The 21,800-nt window shown below is 32.9% G+C and overlaps 1 protein-coding gene across 1 annotated transcript; it reads right to left on the bottom strand.

Moving 5' to 3' along the window:
- Nucleotides 1-1,898: 1,898 nt before the first annotated feature.
- On the bottom strand, nt 1,899-21,400 carry LOC145333763 (uncharacterized). Its single transcript, XM_080178989.1, has 20 exons — nt 21,330-21,400; nt 16,466-16,533; nt 15,211-15,310; nt 13,926-14,002; nt 13,265-13,301; nt 12,614-12,654; nt 11,868-11,949; nt 11,019-11,079; nt 9,656-9,710; nt 9,317-9,431; nt 8,787-8,849; nt 8,535-8,651; nt 7,550-7,615; nt 6,061-6,135; nt 5,293-5,361; nt 4,785-4,856; nt 4,027-4,083; nt 3,470-3,631; nt 2,276-2,810; nt 1,899-2,033 (listed from the first exon to the last, which is right to left on the bottom strand). Exons 3-19 carry the CDS (start codon nt 15,304-15,306, stop codon nt 2,595-2,597), a joined length of 1,461 nt encoding a protein of 486 aa, XP_080035115.1. The 5' UTR covers nt 15,307-15,310; nt 16,466-16,533; nt 21,330-21,400; the 3' UTR covers nt 1,899-2,033; nt 2,276-2,594.
- Nucleotides 21,401-21,800: the final 400 nt, after the last annotated feature.

Below are 21,800 nucleotides of genomic sequence, written 5' to 3'. Positions count from 1 at the left end.
TTTACAATACACTTTTCATCTCTTAAACTTTTTTTTATAGTTTTAATTACAATACCCCGAAGCGTGGTACTATATTATTAGTAGGGTCAATTATTACTATTCATAAGCTTAAGTATCTACACTTTACCAACTTTGCGAATACACTCTTTATTCTGTTTGTCAGTCCTTCTAAAAGCCCTCTAACATTTTACCTCACATAGCTAAATGTACATATTTGGTTAACAAGGTAACCGCTGAACCTACAGGGAATAAATATATTTGTCCCAGCTTATACCAATAACGAAATAAATTCGGGAAAAAATCACGAAACCTATACGTGTTTCTCAGCTGTCGTTGGGGGGCAACACATCGTAAAATTGACGACCTCTCCATTTGCCCCCCAAATATTATTTTAGATTTTTTTCGCTTGTTGGTTATACCTTATACCTGTATTTGTCCTAAGATGATTTTAAGCTATTTTCAGGGGGAGGGTGGAAAAAAATACTAATTGTATCAGTGGCGTGCACAGTTCTTCCAAATTTATTCGGAGATGTATATGACTCAGCAAATTTGGATAAAACAATTACGATTTTTATTATGTAACAATAATACATATATTATTTTGAAATCAACCTATTGCATAAAAAGAAGCCAAACAAAAAATGAAAATAAGTACCTAGGTAAGTAAGTATATTATCATCTTGTAACTAACTGTTTTATAATACAGAGTTAAATAAATCAAATAAATATGCAATAAGTTGTATTTCCTGGATGGCTGTAGCTAATTAAAATCATTTAATATTTTTTCCAAATTATTTTGCATTGAAATAAAACAAGGATGACAACATCCATAAAAGCGAAGCACTGAAACGGTAGGACAAACGGATATTAACACTTATATAGTGTCAGAACTGAATAATCAAAATATAAATGTATAAATGTCGAACCAAAATTGTAAGTAAATTTTTTGAAAAACTACTGGATACAGGATAATGTTTATGAACATACTTACATTTTTAAGCCTTTATTATAGAGTTGCTTTGCTTATAACATTATACTTTGTTGTCCCAGGAATTAATATACCAAAAATCAGATCAATCGGATGATTAAATCACTTAAAAATTTGTTGTTAAAAAAGTAAAAAAAATCGACATGTTTAAAATGAACGTACGGACATTCTGGTAATGATTATAGAATTGCTACGCTTTCTAAATCGTACATAACTACTAAAGGAATCACCATGCAAAGTTTGAAATCGATAGGACAATTCAAACATGCCTAAATTAACGAAAAAAGCTATCCGTTACGGACGTACGGACGGACCGACCCTAATTATAGAAAAGCTTCGCTTTAAAAAAAGATTATTGAGAACAGAAAAACACCAATAGAACATCTGGAAATTATTTTCCTGTATCGCTTTGAAACTGATTAATATCCGGTAGATTAGTACTGGTTCTTATTCATATGTCTAGCATCGTATCATATCCAGTTTTCTACGAATATAAAAGTGTACAATCATAAATTTAAAACCAGGTTTTTAGCCCGTGCCTTTGGCATCTCGGGGCTAAAAAACATGCTTTAATTTATTAATTGTACATTCATATCCGCGGAAAGCTGATTATAATACGATGCGATAAATAAATATTAATTCTTATATTATTAGTCAGCAGAAATAAGAATATTTTGATAAAGATAGACACACTAAAAAACATACATCCTAATTTAGATAATACATCTAATTACTGCATAGAACGGCTGTTAATTATTTTCCAAAATGGTTGAAAATCTGTTGAGATATACCAAATAAAGGGCGACAGACAGACATGTAGTAAAACTTTTATGTGACCATTGTTTTGAGAGTCCCAAGGGTTATAAAAATGACAAGGCATTATTTTTTTTTTAAATGAAAAAGTGTTACCTAGGGAAAAAATATATTTAATTAATATCATCTGTGAAAAAAATATACATTCTAAGGTACAATATATGTAGAAAATCTAAATCTTTTTATGTTTCATATTCTATCACTTGTTACATAAATCACTAAAGAAGGTGTCCTAACTTATGTGATATTTTTAAAAACAGCTAGTCGGTGCTTTCAGTGATTAGTAGATATAAAATGATCTATAGAATTTAATGCGTTTTAGTACCTTAAACCAACTTAATTAAAAAAAAACTCATATTACTTAAAAAATAAAGAGGTCTACAAAAAAAAACGATTGCATATCTAAATTCTATGGATCATTTTACATCTACTAATCACTGAAAGCACCGACTAGCTGTTTTAATAAAATATCACAAAAAAAGTTAGGACACGTTCTTTGAAAAAAAAGAACCATATTTTGAGTATCAACAAATGAGGTAGATGTACACTGCCCCCGTAGAGACCACAAAAAAATGACATGCAAATTCATGACAAACAAAAGGTAAATATACAACAACAATAACAAAATAACAAATTCTAAAAAAATCACAACAAAAAAAGTAATTAAAAAGTTTTTTTTTAAAGCGTTAGAAAAGGTTTAGCTATAAATCTTTTTTACAGAGAAAAAAATATACTGGTGATTAGAGTAGGCATGAGACTGGAATTAGATTATTAAGCTCAACAATTTATGATCTCACCATCCATGGTTTCTCGTATTAAGCTCAGAGTTAAAAACTGCCCCTCCAATGTTTATTTTGGCGGCGGTGGCACTAGTTAATGGGGGTGGTGGGATCAAATGAGTTATCGGAGGTGGAGGCCCTCTGGGACACGGTGGACCATTCATTCTGAATGTAGGCTGAAGGCGGGGTGGAGGTGAGATGAGGTTTAGATTACCGCGAGTCATACGAACCTAAAAACAGTTTGTGTAAATTATTCTCCTTATTGTGGTTTAATAATCGGATATACGTTTGTTGGTCAGTAAAAGACCTTAACAACACAGTTCAGCATCTAGTCTCTAAAAGATGAGAAAATTTAGAAAACTTCATGCTAGAGCATTAAAGACTGACCGATGGACAATGAACAATGGAGTTTCAGAAAAGATGCTGGTCTACAAAATCTTCCCAGCCACCTATCTCTAATAGAGACAGCGTAAATTAAAATGTTTCGTAAGGACAATCGGACAGACAAAGTGAGTAAGACTGCTTTGCTACTAAAAACTTTAAAAATCTTGTGTGTAAGTTTTTATTTATTGTGAAGCGAACTTATCCTTTATAAAATATCTGAGATGGATCTTTAAATCATTTTAGTGGTGAGCCAGATCGGGGAGAGCCAACTTTCCACCAATGAGAGCACAGCATTTTATGAAATGCCGCGCTGTGATTGGCTGAAATTCGGCTCACCCTGATCTGGCGAACCACTAACATGGTTTAAAGATCCAGCTCTAAGTTTTTCAGAGATGGTAATCCGAATCCGTTTCGGATTAATCCGAAATCCACATCTATTTAAGATAAATGCGCCAATATTTTGACAATCATTGGACTGTCATCCCTGATTTCAATAAATGTCCACCTCAATTCCTGCAGTAGCCATAGGAGGTCTGTAGAAGATCTTAGCAGGAAGGTTGCGCCCGGATTTCTTCCCTGGTTCTCTTGAATTAACATTGGTTACATCTTTCATCTTTGAGTTGCATTTTTCATTGGAGGATTTTTCAGGCGTCTTTTGTGTTTCAGGCTAAAAAATTAAGGAATAATAATTTTAATCGTTACATTTGCATCAGATTTTATGTACTTTAATGAAGTGATACTCGCAACTGACGAATGTTTTTATATGGTATTGTACATAGTTGCATTATAACAATAATTTTATAAACCACAAGATTCTTTAGACAATATCTGATAAGCAAAGCAGCTTTATAACAAAAACAATAAAGGTTCAATACCTTTCAAAACTAATGTTCTTGAGTTATTTACTAGCATACGTAATTTTTTTTTTGCTCTGATTTCGCAATAATTTACTGTTAAAGTTGAAGTCCCTCTTTATTTTTTAATATAATCTTGTCCGTCTCATTTGCTAAGCTCCGCTTTTTATGAATGTTTTCATCCTTGTTCAACTTTCTCTCCCTTTACCTCTTTTTTGATATTTTCTGTATAATTGTCTTTAGTTTCTATGACTGAAGCTCGTTTCTGAATATTAAGATTCACATTAACGGAGTTAGTGAGAACCTTCCCGAAAAACAGACAGAAAGACATACTATTATCTAATATTTGGAGTACATAGGCAGAATGTTTTAACAATATGTTTATTTCTATAAATGGTCAATCATATACAATAAATCGTCTAACTCAAAAAAATCTTGCAGATGATTTTTTTTACATTTAGTCAGAGTAAATTTATTTTATTAGTATGGATGGCAATCAGTCAAATTTTTTAACCGGATTCGGATTCTTACAAGAATCCGTCCAAAAAATTCGGATTCTCATTTTTGGCGGATTCCGGATTCTAGCAATAATTCAAAAGGCTTTTTTTTCAAAATTAAAAAAATTAAATGCTACATATGTCCTAATTAATGTTCTTGGTGTTCTCTATAATTCACTTCCGAGAATCGAACAAGATTTTAAAAGATACTATATATAATGATGATTATCTTTGCCTTCAAAAAGGCGGAGTTGAAAGAAAAAACTCAAGACGATAATTTTAGCCTTCCAATTAAGAATCCGAATCCGCTATTAAAAAACGGATTTCGGATTCCAAAATTGGCTAAAAATTGGGCGGATTCCGGATTCCAGATTCGGATTGCCAACCCTATTTATTAGTATTTACAAGAAGTACTCCTCTCCTTATCCTAGTATTCTAAATCTATAACAACAATATTAATTTAACTTACCAATGATGACAAAAATTGATATTTTGTCCTGGTAAAATGCCATACAATGCAATTCAGATAATTTCGAATGTCCTAAAAATAAAAAGTAGGAAAAAATTAAATTTGGTGAACAAAAAGAGATATCTAATAAATCTCCTTCTAATGTTTTCAATTGTCGACCCCCCAATCCGCCCCCATTTACAATACATATTAGGTAGTTTTGAAAAGAAAAGGTAAACATTTTTTTCTACGTGTGATTTCTATTGGGAGGGTAGTGGTACCTTTCCCCAAAATAGTTATAAACCTTCCCAAGACCTATGAGAAGCTACTTTCACATAAGAATTTAATTTCCAGGGCTGGATCTTTAAATCATTTTAATGGTGATTTAGATTTTTAAAATGCCGCGCTGTGATTGGCTGAAATTTGGCGCACCCCGATCTAAATCACCATTAAAATGATTTAAAGATTCAGCTCAGGTGTGTTTCTAATCTGATTTAATTTTAAAATCAATATTCCATTACATGCTAACCTGTATTAATATTACTAATTCTGGATTGTGGCTGGTCCCATTTACCTCTGACAAAATTTCAATCAAACTGAATAGTAATTTTCTCATTAGGTCATTTAAACAAGAATCATCGAATTTTAAAGTAAACTAAGAATAAATATTTAGGAAAGTTTAATTGTTATATTGACATTTAGCAAATGAGTTTAAATTTCCTAAGAAATATTAAAACTTAACTTTGTATATTAGAGTAAAACACTAGAAAGAGAAAGGGTTAAATAACTGTATCTTCCCATCGCATTACCTGAAAATCAATAAATGGTGTCGCTTATATAAACACAGCCAAGTAGCAGAAAATAATTTAGAAGCAGACGAAAGAGGTCTTTGAAAAAGGAAGGGAGGTATTTGTCTGTACTTTAATCTATACTATAGATCTGTTTATTTCTATCAATTGTTTATGCTAAGGGAGGAAGATAACATTGGACTATAAATTATACTGTTACTCAAAGTTTAAAAAAAACACAATCTCATTCGTTGGCTTTAAAGCTTCGGAAAACTTTTTTCAAATCTCTATCGTTCAAATTTTTCAACCAATAATTTTGATCTACAGAAGGGATAATTTTATGTATCATCGTTCGGGGTGTATTAAACTGTGTAGGTACATCAATGTGTCGACCATTGTTTTATAGATTAGATAGGCACTTTGAGGGAAAGCACCAAACTCTATTTGAAGGTATTCAATAAGTTTTAACGTTCGCAAGTTTAATATATTATTTTGATGAGAAAATTCCTTGAGACATGTTTATCAGGCACATGCAAAGTTGAGAATAACTGCCTCTCAGATAATCCACGTATCCAAGTATCGATCTAAACACAAATAAAAAGTAGAAACGCCCCTTAAAGGGCTATTCGTCGTATTTTTAAAATGGATTTTAATAGGTTATATTGGGTTAGGTGATTGCCCCGCAGGGTTAGGCAATTGGCCCCGCAGGGTTAGAGCCCCCCTGCAGGGGCTAGAAATAGAAGAAAAGCTACTGTGAAAAATACGAAGTATCGCCCCTTAAGGAGCGTTGCCACGAAAGGGACTACACCCAAAAGTAGTAAGGTTTTTGTCCTATTGTTAAAATCTTGCTAAACCCTTTGGGTTTTTCATTTTAGGGAAGTTTTACATGTTGGTTTTAGGATATTTTATTTGTATATTTAAATCTTGGGATAGTTTTAGGTTTTTTATCCATCCGTGTCCTTTAAAAAAAAGAGCTATGAGTATTGCCGCTAGTTAATAGGTAATGAACATATTAATAAAAAATTAGTGGTTGGAGGGGGAAAAAATGTAAAAATTAGGAAAACTGAAAATATTTTTCCATTCCCCCCCCCCCCCCCCCCCCTCTTTGGTAAAAAAATAAAAGAATGTGTGGTAGGAGGGTTAAAATAAATAAAATATAGAGTTCTTTAAATATTTTTCCATTTCCCCCCCTACTTGGTGAGAAAAAACTAGGGGGGGAAAAATAAAGAAATTTGTGGCCGAGGAAAAAAAATAAATCTTGTGCAGAATATACAACACCCCTGTACTAAGTTTTGGGGGGAAGTTTTGACACATTTGCGTAAACAGGGAGTATAGGCTTTATCTTTGGACTGAGAGTATAGGTTATTAGGGATAAAATCATTCTTATATGATGAATTTTCCCAAGTTTTAAGATTTTTTGGATAGGCCTCCAGGTTCCGGAGCTCTAGGCCTCCAGGTCCTCTCTGTACAGGTAAAAATGAAAAACAATTTTTTTTTTTTGAAGAGTTAGAAGTCAACTTATGAAACAAAATATGCATTTTTTTCTTCAAATATGTGAATAACATTCAAAAATATGCATATTTTGTTTCATAGGTTGACTTTTAACTCTTCAAAAAAAAATTATTTTTTTAATTTTTACCTGTACAGAGAGGACCTGGAGGCCTGGAGCTCCGGAACCTGGAGGCCTATCCAAAAAATCTTAAAACTTGGGAAAATTCATCATATAAGAATGATTTTATCCCTAATAACCTATCCTCTCAGTCCAAAGATAAAGCCTATACTCCCTGTTTACGCAAATGTGTCAAAACTTCCCCCCCCCCCTTTATAGCAGAAGTAATAAAAAAAATTGGTAAAAGTTAGAGGATTTTTCGGGAAAAAACAGATAGACAGAGAAACAGAAACATCCTACCATTTTAATTGCTTTTTAAAAGTAATATCCCAGCATTATACATCTATATAATATACCAAGAGTAAGCAAGGAAACATAAATATGTTTACCTGTGTGATATTGGCAGAATGTTTGTCCCTTACTTTAGCATAGTCATCCAGATTAATTAAGTAGGCCTAAAAAAACAAAATAAAAAATTTGTGAAAATATTGACTTAAGATTTTCTCCCCCAAAGGAAACTATGGCGGTTTCACTCCAAGTGAGCCCTACCCTTATTTTGAAATTAATTAAAATTAAGGAAGAGGGGGTGTGGTTTTTCGTGTGTTAAATTTGGTCATATTTGTTACAACAGGAAAACCCCACAGGTATTGGCATCGGGTTTGGGTCCAACAAAGGATTAAGGGTACTCGCAATTTACTTTGAGGGAAAGCACCCGAATTTTGGAAAGGCCTTTTTATAGTAGAATGGGTAACATACTTTTTTTTTCTTTTAGAAAACTTCAAACTTTTGTGCCTCCCGGCCGAAACATATACTGAATTTTAAACTAATTTTCTTGATATTACTTTTGCGTAAACAGTGGGCTTTGTCTATGGAGTGAGAGGATAGATTATTTCACAAAAAAGTTTCCTTTTTGGATGTAGTTTTCCTATTTGTTAAAAAAATTGGATTTGGCCTCCAGGTTCAGGTGCTGAAGGCCTTCAGGTTGTCTCTGGACAGGAAAATGAAAAAAAAATTTTTTTTTTCAGAGTTAGAAGTCAACTTATAAAACAAAACATGCATCTTTTATCTTCAAATACGTAAATAACATTGAAAAAAGATGCATATTTTGTTTTATAATTTGACTTCTAACTCTTAAAAATTTTTTTTTTTCATTTTTAACTGTCCAGAGATAACTTTACTTAGTATGAACATGAAAACTACATCCAAAAAGTAAACTTTTTTTGTGAAATAATCGATCCTCTCACTCCAAAGAAAAAGCCTATAATCACTGTTTACGCAAAAGTGTCAGAACCGCTGCCCCCCTTGTCTCAGGTAGCGAACTGCAGACCCGTTGATTGTACGCCTTTTGTCTGGAAGCCCTGATTACAAACCTACCTTAAATAAATCATTGATCATGGGACGTTGAAAGTTGAGCTCCATGTTGTTATGCATCTTGACAGTAACTTTCTTTGGTATTTGATCAACAAATTCAGTCAACTTTTGGTGAATTTCCTAAATACATAACAAAACATTAACCAATTTTTATGAATTGATAGAAGAAGTGACTAAATGACTATGTATTTCCAAAAGACATGAAAATTTTTTTTAGAAATTTGTTTTGAGTACCTACATTATAAGATAACAAACCTGTAGTTGTTGAGGGCCTGACAGTTTAAGTATCTGTTCCACAATATTGCACCCATTATAATCCTACAATAATTCAACTTATAAAAAGTAACAGGATCTGTGTCTGCCTGTACCGAAGAATCTCGGTATGGTTCTCCTTTGCAATGTAACTTCCCATAGGTCCTAGAAGGTTTATAATAATTTTGGCGGAATGTCCCACCACTTTCCTAAGAGAAATCACACCTTGAAAACTCCTCTATTCCACCTCAAATGCTTCTAAAGGCCTCTAGGGCGTAAACACTAGTTTTGAAAATATAAATTAAACTATTTCATAGTGATTTCAAAAATGAATAACACCTAAGGTAAATTTTTTTACTATTTCATATTTTAACAAACTTTTAGTTTAGCAGTTAAGAATTAAATATTTGCTATACTCAGGCTTTTCGAAAATAGAATAGGTAATGATTTGTTTGATTACAAGAGGACTACAATACTTCTGTCCTCCTTTCCTTATGACTCTAGTTTCTAGTAATTATATTATATATAGGTACCTCTAGTGTTTCTTCCAAATTATTTTGCCAGCACAGCCTTTCAGCCATTACTTTGATCTGCTCTTTTGTCCCATTCTTGATGAAATATTCCACAATTTTTACAGATACATTGCCCCTAAAACAATTTTTGAACATTAAACATCAAGGTACACAGGTTTGCTTCAATATTCAAGTTAAAAAGCATGTCCAAAAATATTAAGACAGAAAAAATGAAAAACGAAAGATACTAGAATTCAAATTGGTTAGCAAGATGAGAACTTTATAGCTTTTTTGAGAAAAAAATCCAAAAAGAATTTAATACTTTAATTTAGTTGAGGTTAGGATATATATGAGGCTTACTTAGTCAGGGAAACCAAATTAGTGAGGCACTCTTGGAATAACATTTCTCTGTCTTCTAAAAAATAAAAAATTCCATAATGGAAGATTTTTCTAAAACTAGCGGTTATGCCCCTCGAGGTTTCTAGGGAAGCTTTTGGGGAGAAGTTAGCCTCCACCAAGTTTCAATTTAGTTTTTGAAAAAAAAAGAAAAATATTTTTTGGGGAAAAAGGTAATTTTTTTAAAACGCCGATTTCTCTTGGGAGTATTATGGTACCATCCCCCAAAATAGTTATAAAACTATCAGAAGCTACATTGTAAATAAAAAACCATATGCTATGATATGATAAGCTCAGCGGTTAGGAAGATCCTTCGGTCCAGACGGACAGACAGATAAACCTTCTGTTACTTTTATATTTAAAGTTTCGGATTTACTGCAGTTTACGGTAAAATATTGCTGGCAACGAATATTGCCAAAAATCTATGAATTTTAAAGGCTGCTAGCTGCCAAACGGCTAAACGTACAGATCATGCCCGCACACTGTTTTAAGCAACATAAGAAGGCCTGCAAATAATCTGGAATAGCCATAAATCAATAATGCATATTTATCTCGCAGTGCAAAGCAATGCGCTGAAAAGGCCTATTTTACGCGTTTTTTCTTCAGTGAAACTTTCCCTGTGCATCATTGGATCTTGGCTATTCCAGATTATTTGTAGGCCTTTTTAAAACGCTTAAAATGGTGTGCGGGTATGATCTGTACGTTCAGGCGTTTGGCAGCTAGCAGCCGTTAAAATTCATAGATTTTTGGCAATTTTCGTTACCAGCAATATTTTACTGTGAACTGCAGTAGATCCAAAGTTTTTGCATGTTTGACTTTACCAAAGCATTTGATTCAAACGCCCGATTGTTATGTACTTCACACAACACAACCATGGAACATCCGCTCTATAACACACTTTCACCATTTGTCCTCCATTCATGCTTTTTTTTGTGTTTTTCGCTATTTATAGACGTTGTCATCCTTGTTAAAAGGGGTAGGCGGTTGTGACACTTTTGAAACAAAACTAAAAGTGAAAGAAACTCTCATAAAAAAAAGAGTTACAGCACTGAAATTTGGTATGGCATTTGCTTTAAAGAGGTACAATGTGGAACTGTGAAGAAACGGCGGCGGAACCGCCGCTATGGCCGAATTGGTTTTAGGCGAGAAACGATGGTAGCGGCGGTTTTACCGTTTCAACTTTTCTTCACAGTTCCACATTGTACCTCTTTAAAGCGACTGTCATACCAAATTTCAGAGCTGTAACTCTTTTTTTAAGTTGAATTCCTGTAGTTTTTGTTTCAAAACGTGTCACAACCGCCCCCTCATTTTGAAAATACGGTGTTACCATTATTTCCAAAATGAATGAGATCTCGCACAAGAGAATGGCCAGAACTGTCAACACACAACTGAAAATATAAAATCACGAAACCTTTCACAGATGTTATATTAATTATTTTGAATTCTTTTTTTTGGGTCGTGAATTACAGACCAAGGTAATAAGAGGGGGGAGGGGGGGGGGGGGGGTTAACACATTTGCGTAAACGGTTATTATCTTTGGAACGAGAGGATAGGTTATTTAAGATAAAATCATTCTAAATTTTCTAAGATTTATTGAATAGGCTGGAGTTAGAGGTCAACTTATTAAACAAAATATGCATCTTTCTAAATGTCCTTTACATATTTGAAGAAAACTATGCATATTTAATTTGTTTAATACCTAATGAATTTTTTTACCTATCCAGAGACCATCTGGAGGCCTGCAGCTCCTGAACCTGGAGGCCTATCCAAAAATCTTAAAACTTGGGAAAATATATCCTATAAGAATAATTTAATCCCAAAAAAACCTATTCTCTCAGTCCAATGATAAAGCCTATAATCACTGTTTACGCAAATGTGTCCAAACTTCCCCCCCCCCCCATCCTTGTATAATAAATTAATATTATTTAAGAAAATCTTTCCAAAAAATGTCAGCCGTCTATATTGAATTGCAACAAAGTAAATCACGTTTCCCACTGAACATAGTTGACTATCGGACAGGTTTACAGATGGACATTTCGAAGTATAAGTAATCTTCGAAATAAAAAAATTACGTTACAATAGGACGAAAAACCCGTTTCATGTGAATTGTAAAATAAAAAAATAAGATATGCATTCTTTGTTGACAGAAAATTTAATCATAAAAAATTAGTTTCACCTCTTTCATCATTTTGATTACTGCTGCTTTGACAGGAGCTCTATAGTGATCATTATACGTGGTGATAACTCTCTGTATTATTCTAAAACAAGGATAATGAATTACAAAATCAGCTTAACTAAACCTATTAAAGGAAAGTTAAATAATCCTTCCATAGATGCCCAAGGCTTGGGGTAATGGGGTATTTACCCCCCTCAAACTTTGAAATCCCTTAGTTTACCCCACTCAAAAACTATAATAACTACATTAGATTATCTCCCTAAAACCTTAAAACCCCTAATTATACCCCCAAAACATAAAAAAGGTGGGACTTTCCTAATCCATAACCAGTCATTTAGACGAGGAAATTAGAAGCAAAATTTTAAAGAACTACCTGCTTAAAATAAAGATTAGATAGGGGAAAAGATTAGATTAGGAAAGAGAAAAGGGAAAGGAAGATAAAAGAGAAAGAAAGATAAAAGAGAAAGAAAGATAAAAGAGAAAGAAAGATAAAAGAGAAAGAAAGATAAAGAAGAAAGTGGAAGAAGAGAAAAAGTCAGTAGAATGAGAAGGGAACAGAAAAAAAAGACAAAGAAAGGGGAAAGAAAATGGAGATGGAGTAGATATAAGAAAGAGAAACATAAGGGGAAAGAAAAGGCAGGGAAGAGATTAAAGAATAAAATAGAAAAGAGAAATATCTAGTTATTTGTATGTTACTGACCGGAGGAAACCTATAGAGTAGATTTGCTATAGAAATTAAATCTTACTTTTGACCATAACGTTCAGTGCACAGGAAAAGTGCAGATTCCTAAAATAAATCATTCATTATTTCAAAATGGCTAAATAAATTAGTTAAATTAAAAATTACCTTCAATGCATGCAATATAAACCTGGAGAGTAATATTAGTCAAGCACAATATTATAGCACAGATAGTCTATAACTGGAATTTTGGGTGCTTGCTTTCGACTGTCTGCCATTAAAGGTCATTTAAATACGATATCGAAACAGTCCTTGCCGTATAGTGATGGTCTCCAGACAGTTTTTCTCTGTAAAGATAATGTCTCATGGTAAAAATTTCTGTCAATAGTCGCTTCGCAAAAGCCACAAGGTCAGAGTTTCCAGGAGTGGATAGTGTAAATATCTACACTTTCAATAGTTTTTACTTTTTTTAAAAAAGGAAGGGAGGACCTTAGGACTTGTCCATTCCGCGATGTTGGTCAAACCCTCTTTAAAAATGACATTATCCTTCCTAGAACCTGCAACAAGATTATCTGAAATTCTGGAATAATCTGTCGGGTCGTTTTCGAGATACAACTTAACATTCAATTTTAGTCTATTAGGTTTATTGTTGACTTATTGTTGCTGCGCTTCTTATGGACAAAATTGATTTTGTACTTTTAAATGAACATAAACTTACATTTATTCGTTCCAGCATAATAAGCATTCCTCGACAACTGACCAAGTTAGTTTCATAAAATATATTAAGTACCAACTGAAAGGGTAGTTCTACGAAATGTATTTAGACATAAATAAGTAATTTTCCCTGGTTAAGTTAAATAAGTTAATGTACAACCGCAATGATGATGCACAAAATTACCCGTTCTGTAATAAAAATTACCTTGCGGTGGAAATGTTTTAAAACTAAAATGAATGAAACAACTAATTAAAAATCAATAATAGTTCCTTAAGTTGTTGAGCCAACGAATAAGAAAACGTTATTATTAAGCTTTGAGGACTAGTAGTAGTATAACAAACAGCCAAATGTCTCCTTCCTCCCTAATTTATTCTTATATATTCTTTAGTACCAATTTAAATTTTCTACTATATAGCTTTTAAAATATCAAGGCTTGAAAAGTAAGATTACTAATTTGTTAATATTAAATCATTTATTATTTCGTTCTATAAAAAAAAGAGCGAGTGGGACGGGTTAGTCTACTTAACGAACCTTGTAAAACCACTCTGGACGTTTATTTTACCCTAGGTCCTATAAATCCTAAAGGTCAGACCATTTAATGAATCACACACAAACATCCCACTACTCTAGTAAGTAGGAATGTTAGTATTTCATGAAAACTTTCTATGGATTGGTGGTGGTCTCAAATACTTGCTGCACAACGTGATTACCATTAGGGTCTCGAATCAACATCTCCAAGTCCTGACAAATCTATATTATTCATTTGTTTTTCAGTCAGATATACAAAATTAGAAATACGGAATACATTCTGAACCCATTTAAAGGAAGAACGAGAGCAAATGATTTTAAGCTCCTTCCAGCAGTGACATAAACCATTTTTTGATTGAAATTCTTGCAGTTTTCTGGTATATTGGGCTTATTGTTAAAGTTATCATTGCCTTAACAAAATAATTTTGAACATGTATACCCAATGAGTTGAAACTATAAATAATCAAATGCTTTGACACTAAAGTATACTTTTTCGATGTATTTTAGCGCAATTAGCAAAAGGGTTAGGTAAATTGTAATACTGCAATTAGTTTGATTAATGTACTTATGCATTTTACAGCATTTAATGATGTTTGCCGTGTTACATAATTTTGCAAGTTGAATAAAACAAAACATTTGATGATATTTCGTCATAAAATGATTATCATTTCTAAATTTTTATTATAAAACCATGGTAAATATACTATTTAGTTCAATCCCTTAAAATATACTTAAAATCACTGCCGGAAGGTGCATAAAATTACTTGTTCTCATTACTGCATAGCACTTACTTTAAGTATACTAGCGGTTTCGACCCTAGTCTCTATTGGCTTTGCCCCAAGAGGTAATAAAAAAAATTAAGTACCAGCGGTGGTGCGGCCACCACATTTTTAATCAAAAAAGGGGCGATTTTTTTTTGGGGGGGGGGTTGTGGTGTCGCACCTCCGAAGAAAAAAAGCATAAAACCACCACAGGACCAGCATATATATTCCCTGAAGAGTAGAATCCAATCGGTTCAGTGGTTACCGAGATTTTAAGCTTCAGACGGACGAAGAGACATTAAGCTACTTTGTATTATAGATTAAAAGGAAAATTTGTTGAAGCTCTTCTCCAACTAAAGGAAATTTAGAGATCTTTAAATTTTGAGTTTAGTCCGTTTACCGGAAAACACTGCCTGACCAGTCTTCATTTTTAATAATGTAAACAAAGGGGGCCGGGGTTAGTACCTAATTCTAATCCCTGCGGAGTGCCCTAACCCTTCGGACTACCCAATATAACCTAACCAGTCTAAAATAAAATAATCAACGAAAAAATAACCCTTGATCCTATTTATTTTGAAAAAAAAGGGGGTGGAGTGGAGAGGGAGAGTTAGAATAGCAGATTATAACACATTATCCTACACCTGTATCCCATCTCATTACCTTTGATATTTCTTCAACCCAAGTAGAATGATCAACCGGAGACACATATCCAAGTCCTTTCTCCACCACCCTGCTCCCATACTTGTCAACCAACATTTTTCTTAACATTTTTCATTGTAAATAATTTGCACTAAATCAGGGGTAGATTTTCTAACAATAGATTCTACAAAAAATCACAAAACCTTTTAAAGTTTTCTATAAAAAATAATGAAACCTTTTAAAGTGTTTTATTTAACTGAAGAGGGGTGGGTAAGAAGGGGAGAAAAAGGGGAATGGGGTTGTGGGAAAATTTTCCATTAGAATTGTTTGTCAGAATATCATTCCCTTGTCCCTGCACTAAATTAAAGTTGTTTATACATTTAGAGTCTATCTAGAAGTGTTGATTCCTAAAACGATTAGAAATTGTGTATTAAGAAAAGCATCTCTATTATCAAATAAAATGTAAGAACTTCGGTTATATAAAGTATCCTGTACTCAATATTTTGATAAAATTTTTGTTCAGATTTAAAATATAAACTTTTTGGGGGGATAAAATACAGTCACTCTGTCTTTCAATGTTCATTTTCCCGTGTGGTATGTTATTGTTGACTCTTGAGCTTCGCATCTAAGGATATTAGCGCAGCTCCTACCAATAACGAAATTAATTCGGAAGAAAATCACGAAACCTATACGTGTTTTTCAGCTGTCGTTGGGGGGCAACACATCGTAAAATTGACGACCTCTCCATTTGCCCCCCAAATATTATTTCAGATTTATTTTGCTTGTTGGTTATACCTTATTCCTGATATTAGCGTCCTTCTTATATCCTTTAAGTGAATGTATTAGAGTTTGCAATCCGCCCAATTTTAAGTCTGATTCTTACAAAAACACGTCCAAAAAAATTGCGGATTAATCCCTGGATTGCGAATTCTTGTTTTTGTTTGCAGATTTTATAATTGTAGATTGCGGATGCTAGCAATATTTTTAAAGGTCTTTTATAAATAAAAGATACTGTGAAAATAAAATACAAAAAATACTTTGGACGCTATCCAGAAACAATAAAATGCTTTTTGGTTTTTGTCTGCCATAAGTAGGTATTTAAAATATTTTTATTGCTACAAAAGTCATAAAAATTAACAAAATGAATCCGTAATTTAAATTACAGATTCGGATTCTGGGTCCAAAAATTGGGCAGATTGCGGATTTTAGATTCCGGATTTGGATTGCCTACCCTAGTATGTAAGTATTAAATCAACACAGAATAATAAGTATAAACCTCGTTTCTGGAAGAATTTGCTGGAATAGGAGGCTAACTTGATCTTCATTGCCATACTCAAACAATTTCTAGATACATTGTATGAAAATCAATCATATCCGCATAATCAAATCAATAGATATAGGTATTATTACTTGGATCTAATTCTTTCACCATATTTTTACCTTCTTTAATAACTACTAGCGTATACGCCCCTAGAGGCATCTATTGACGCTTTACAAGTTTTTTTTAAAAATAATACGAAACATTTCTATGTTGCGCTCAAGTCTCTAGGTAAAAAAATTTATTTTTTGTGATATCTCTTGGGAGGGTGGTGGTACCCTCCCCCAAAATAGTTATAAACCTTCCCCGGACCGATGAGAAGCTACCCTGTTAAGGAGAACCCGATTGGTTCAGCGGTTAGCGAGATCCTTCGGTACAAACAATCAGACAGACAAACACACATCCTGTTACTTTATTATAAGGATGAAGCGGGCTAATATAACGATTCCCCCATTACACCAGCAAGTTAAATTAACAATAATTTTTCCCCTGTCATCATAATATATTCATGTATACTACAAAAACAGAAAGGGATAGTCACATCAAAGGTAGTTGTTAACTTAGGAAGTAGTTTTTTTTTCTATATTTACAGATATTTATAAATACATAAACACAGCAAATATAATTATCCCCATTTTATGTGTCTACTTGATAATTTACTGGGTTTTTTTGGGTTGTCTAAAATAAAATAAATTAATAAAAATATCTAAAAATATGTCGGATGATTTAAGTAACTTTCAGAAAACAAGCATTTTTTGTGAAAATGGTGCCATAAAATACCAATCTTCTTCTTAATCTTAAGTTTGTTCTGCAGGCAAATCTTGAATTCGTAGTTTTGACCTATCTCTTGTACATATTATATCAATATATGTTTATTGGTCTTCTTTTGAAATTTGTTTGGTTGCTGAACCATTCTAGGATATTCTTTTCTTAACTGGCTTCAGCTATAACCAACAGTATAATACTCGTCAATCATAAGCTTGATGGTGTTGTTCTTAGATGTATTTGAATAGCTCTTTTCCTGGAACTTCCACATATGTATAACATTATTTAAACACTTGCGGCTACGCCCTTATTTGCCTTGTTTTCGTGGGGGGGAAAAGGAACCCAGCAACTACCTTCAATTTAAGAAAGAAAAAGAAATATTTCAAGGGGTCATATATAAATTTATACAGCGATATCTTTTTGGAGGGTGGAGGTACCCTCCTAGAAAATAATTAAAAAACTTCCCTGCACCTTCAAGTAAATTCACTGCTAAGGAGATCCAAATCTGTACAGGTAGTTAGCAAGATCCCTCGCTGCAGAGTACAGACAAGAAAATCTTACTAACTACTTTATTTAATAGTATTAACTTTACACATTTTAGTAATATCAATATTTACAAGAAATTTTTTTCTTCCAATTTTGGGTAGGGTAACGCGGGGTAATTCCGGTCAATTTTTTTCTTCAACTTAAAAAAAACATACTTCCCAAAAACTTTTTCCGGTTTTTAAGAGTGCAAATGAACGATATGGCAATAACGAAGAAGCCTGTCTTGGTCCCATTAAGATCTCGCAACTAGAAGTCGGTCAAAAATCGGTTTAAAGGGCGGCGGTTGGCCTATACCGGAATAGCCCCACCGGTGGGGCTATTTCGGTCAGTTGACTTTGGGGGGGTGGAACACCCCCTTAAAGTATTTTTTTTTTAATTTTAAACTATGAGTAGAAAGCTGAGGTCATTAGCTTTCTAACAGTACTAGTCGCATGCAGATCAGACAATTTTTTGACAACATTTTCCCCATTTTAAAAAAGTCGGTAAAATCGCAAAAAAAAACATCAATTTTTTTCATGCAAACTTTTTTTAAAAAATCATACTTTTTATTATATGATTAGGTTTTTTTAAGCTTTATACATAAATTAGAGGCAATTTCTGATTCGCAGGTCTTGGAATTTCTTGAAAAAAGTGATTTTTTCCAAAAAAAATTTTAATTTTAAAAACCCTGCCAGTTTTGACAGCAATTTTTGATACAATTTTTCTTGTCTCAAATTGGCTAGGATTGACCTACAAGGGTGGTTAAGGTGTCTAAAGATGCAAAATTACATGCCTGACAATTAACTCGAAATGATATGGGGTCTAACTCTAATATTTCAACACATTTTATGCAACAGGAATTTTGAAAATGCAAAATTTTGAATATGTACTCTAAATCTTGGAGATAGAACCCATATCCTGGGGAGTTTTTGTTAGGACATGCAAAGAGCTTTCTATAGACACCTTTCTAGCTTAATCCTAGCCGATTTGACATAAAAAATCCAAACCGCGCAAAAATCGCGAACACCCTCTTATACGAAAAAGATGTAAGAGTTTCATATGGAATTTAAAATCTTCTAGCGGTCTTTCTATTAGACATACCCCTTCTTACATGAGCCAATGCAGCTGATACATCTTCAGGCAAATATTTAAGGCGTTCCTTTGGGTGATATACTCTTCCCATTACTATAAAAATGTGTCTGAAAAATTTTAAATGTCTTTACAATTTGAAAAGCTTAGGCAACAAAACATGACATAATACAAGCAGTAAAATGACTAATAATGTACATCTAACAACAGGCAAGGGAAGGTTAAAGCCTTTGTCATGCATTGAGGTTGTTCATGCTTCCAGATCACCTGAAAAAAAAGTTAGGGTATTATAAATTTATAAATACAGTAATAAAACAAAAGTAAAAAAAGTGACCGGAATAGACCATATTTTTGAGACGAAAAAAAAATTATGAAAAAATCAAGTTAGAACAACGCCTCCAATTGCAAACGATAAATCAATGCCATATCTTTCATTTTACAAAAACCCGCGGGTCAATAGGACTTACCATTTTTTCACAATTTTAGGTTGAACATGGCCTATTTTGAAATTTTTTTTTTGCAAATTTTTTGCAACTTTTTGAGGGCAAAAAAATCATAGAAGGAGTGATCTGACAAAAATTTGCTGAAGTAAGAAATGAAAGTATAGGCAATAAACTACAACTTTGCTTTTCTGAAGATATCTCGCAAACGTTTAGAACACCGTTAAAAAACGGTTTTAAAAAAGTTAGTCGAGTGACCGGAATTAGACCCCCCTACCGCATTTACCCCGCGTTACCCTATCTTTTAAAATGTTCCACCAATATGATTTTTTTTAGCAACAGGGAAATATTTTGGGGTCAAATAGTAAAATGATTAATAAAAATGTATATCTACCTAATGACTAAAAGTTTATGGTTACTCAATGAATTTAACTCCCAAAAATTGTTAATTTTTTCCCCGTTATGCTTTTTGACTAACAATTCAACAATGATCTAAGTTTTTCCAATATTAACAGTTTACAATAAAATAAATATTTTATCAGAAATACATGTATAAAATATACATACAATAAATATTAACATCAATAATAATCAAATTCATAAAGAACAAAAATGAATTAAAACTTTATTTTTCATAATTTATTTAACAAAATATATTCATAAATCTGTCTTATAATACAAGCAGGGTTTCGGATCTGGATCCGGATCCGGATCCTTGGACTCAAAAAAATGCGGAAAAAATGGAAAAATCTACCTAAATTTATATAAAATCTCAGACATTCTCTTGATGAGAGCCAATCTTTAAGGTTTAGGGTCAGACTTGAAAATTAAAAGTAATTTTGCCTTCGAATTAAAGAATAAATATTTTTGAAAAATTTGGTGATTTTATTTTTATTGTCAAGGATCCGGATCCGGATCCGCACTGACCCAATTTGGAGGATCCGGATCCGGATCCGCAAAAAATCAATGCGGATCCGAAACCCTGAATACAAGGATGACAACATTCATAAAAGCGAAGCACTGAAACGGTAGGACAAACGGACATTAATATTTGTATACTTACTTCCATTTTTGAGACTTGATTATAGAGTTGCTTCGCTTATAACATTATACTTTGTTGTCCAAGGAATTAATATACCAAAAATCAGATTAATCGGATGATTGGATCACATAAAAATTTGTTGTTAATAAGTAAGATAATCGACATGTTTGAAATGGACGTACGGACTTTCTGGTAATGATTATAGAAATGCTACGCTTTCTAAATCGTACCTAACTACTAAAGGAATCACCATGCAAAGTTTGAAAACGATAGGACAATTCTAACATGCCTAAATTAACGGAAAAAGCTATCCGTTACGGACGTACCGACCATAATTATAGAAAAGCTTCGCTTTTAAAAATACCTACTGTATATATATAAATTAATGTTTTATGTATAATTATATGGTAGTCTAATTAAATCTATTAATCATATTTTTCTTAGTAGCGAAACTTCTATTTAAGTCAGCTTGTCCGTCCATCAGGTAAACAGCTTATTTGGTCCGTCAGTCTGTTCGTCATTCTACAAAAGAAATTTTTTTTCAAAAGGTCTCATGATTTTATGCTAACTAGATTTTTAATGAGCACCCAACACTGGCTCTATAATTCACTTTGTCCACTTTTTTGCTACTTATGGATGTTGTCATTCTTGTTTCTAATTATTGTGCATTTTTGATTTTATTAATCTCCTTTTCCTACCTAAAGATTGATACAATAAAGAAAAGAATCGAGGGGGAACGACCTACACGTAACCCTATCCACAGGGTGGGGGGAACCTTTTTCGAGTTTCTATTAAGTCTTTAAAATCAGCTAATAGCATCGAAAATATAAACACAGCCCAGTCCATACAAAATAACAGAAAGCAATTAGCTAGCAGACGAAAAGGGTCTCAATCACTTGGGCCAGGTAGATGTCTGGAATATACATCTATACTTATACACACATTTATTAATGATACTTACTTGAATGACATAGTTCGCATAAGGTGTGAATGCCAGAGAAGCAGCACGTGGTAACAATTTCTGTTTACAATAAACCTTTACCATCATATTTAAATTTAGTATAGTCAAAGGGGTGTTTATTCTGCAAAATTGACCCGGCTGAGGGGGGGGGGGGGATAAAAAAATATATTGTTGGGGGGGAAAAAATTGAGAGAAATGAAAACATTTTTCTCTCATCCTTGGTGAAAAAAAAACTAAAATAATGTGTGGGAGGGGGGATAATATAAATAAAATAAAGAGTTTTGAAATTTTTTTCAATTTCACCCCTTCATTGCTTGAGAAAAAACAGGAGGGAAAAAATAAAAGATTTTGCAGCAGGGGAAAAAAATGAATCTTGTGCAGAATATACACCCCTGTTTAGTCAACGAAAAAAAAATTTGGAAATAAATGAACTTCATTTAGTATACCTACCTAATTTAGTATATTTTTAAT

Source organism: Acartia tonsa, chromosome 12 (genome assembly GCF_053477335.1).
Source record: "Acartia tonsa isolate MP-2025a chromosome 12, ASM5347733v1, whole genome shotgun sequence".
NCBI lineage: Eukaryota > Metazoa > Arthropoda > Copepoda > Calanoida > Acartiidae > Acartia > Acartia tonsa.
The sequence above is the reverse complement of the archived record's forward strand: the minus strand, read 5'-3'. Positions and strand labels throughout refer to the sequence as shown.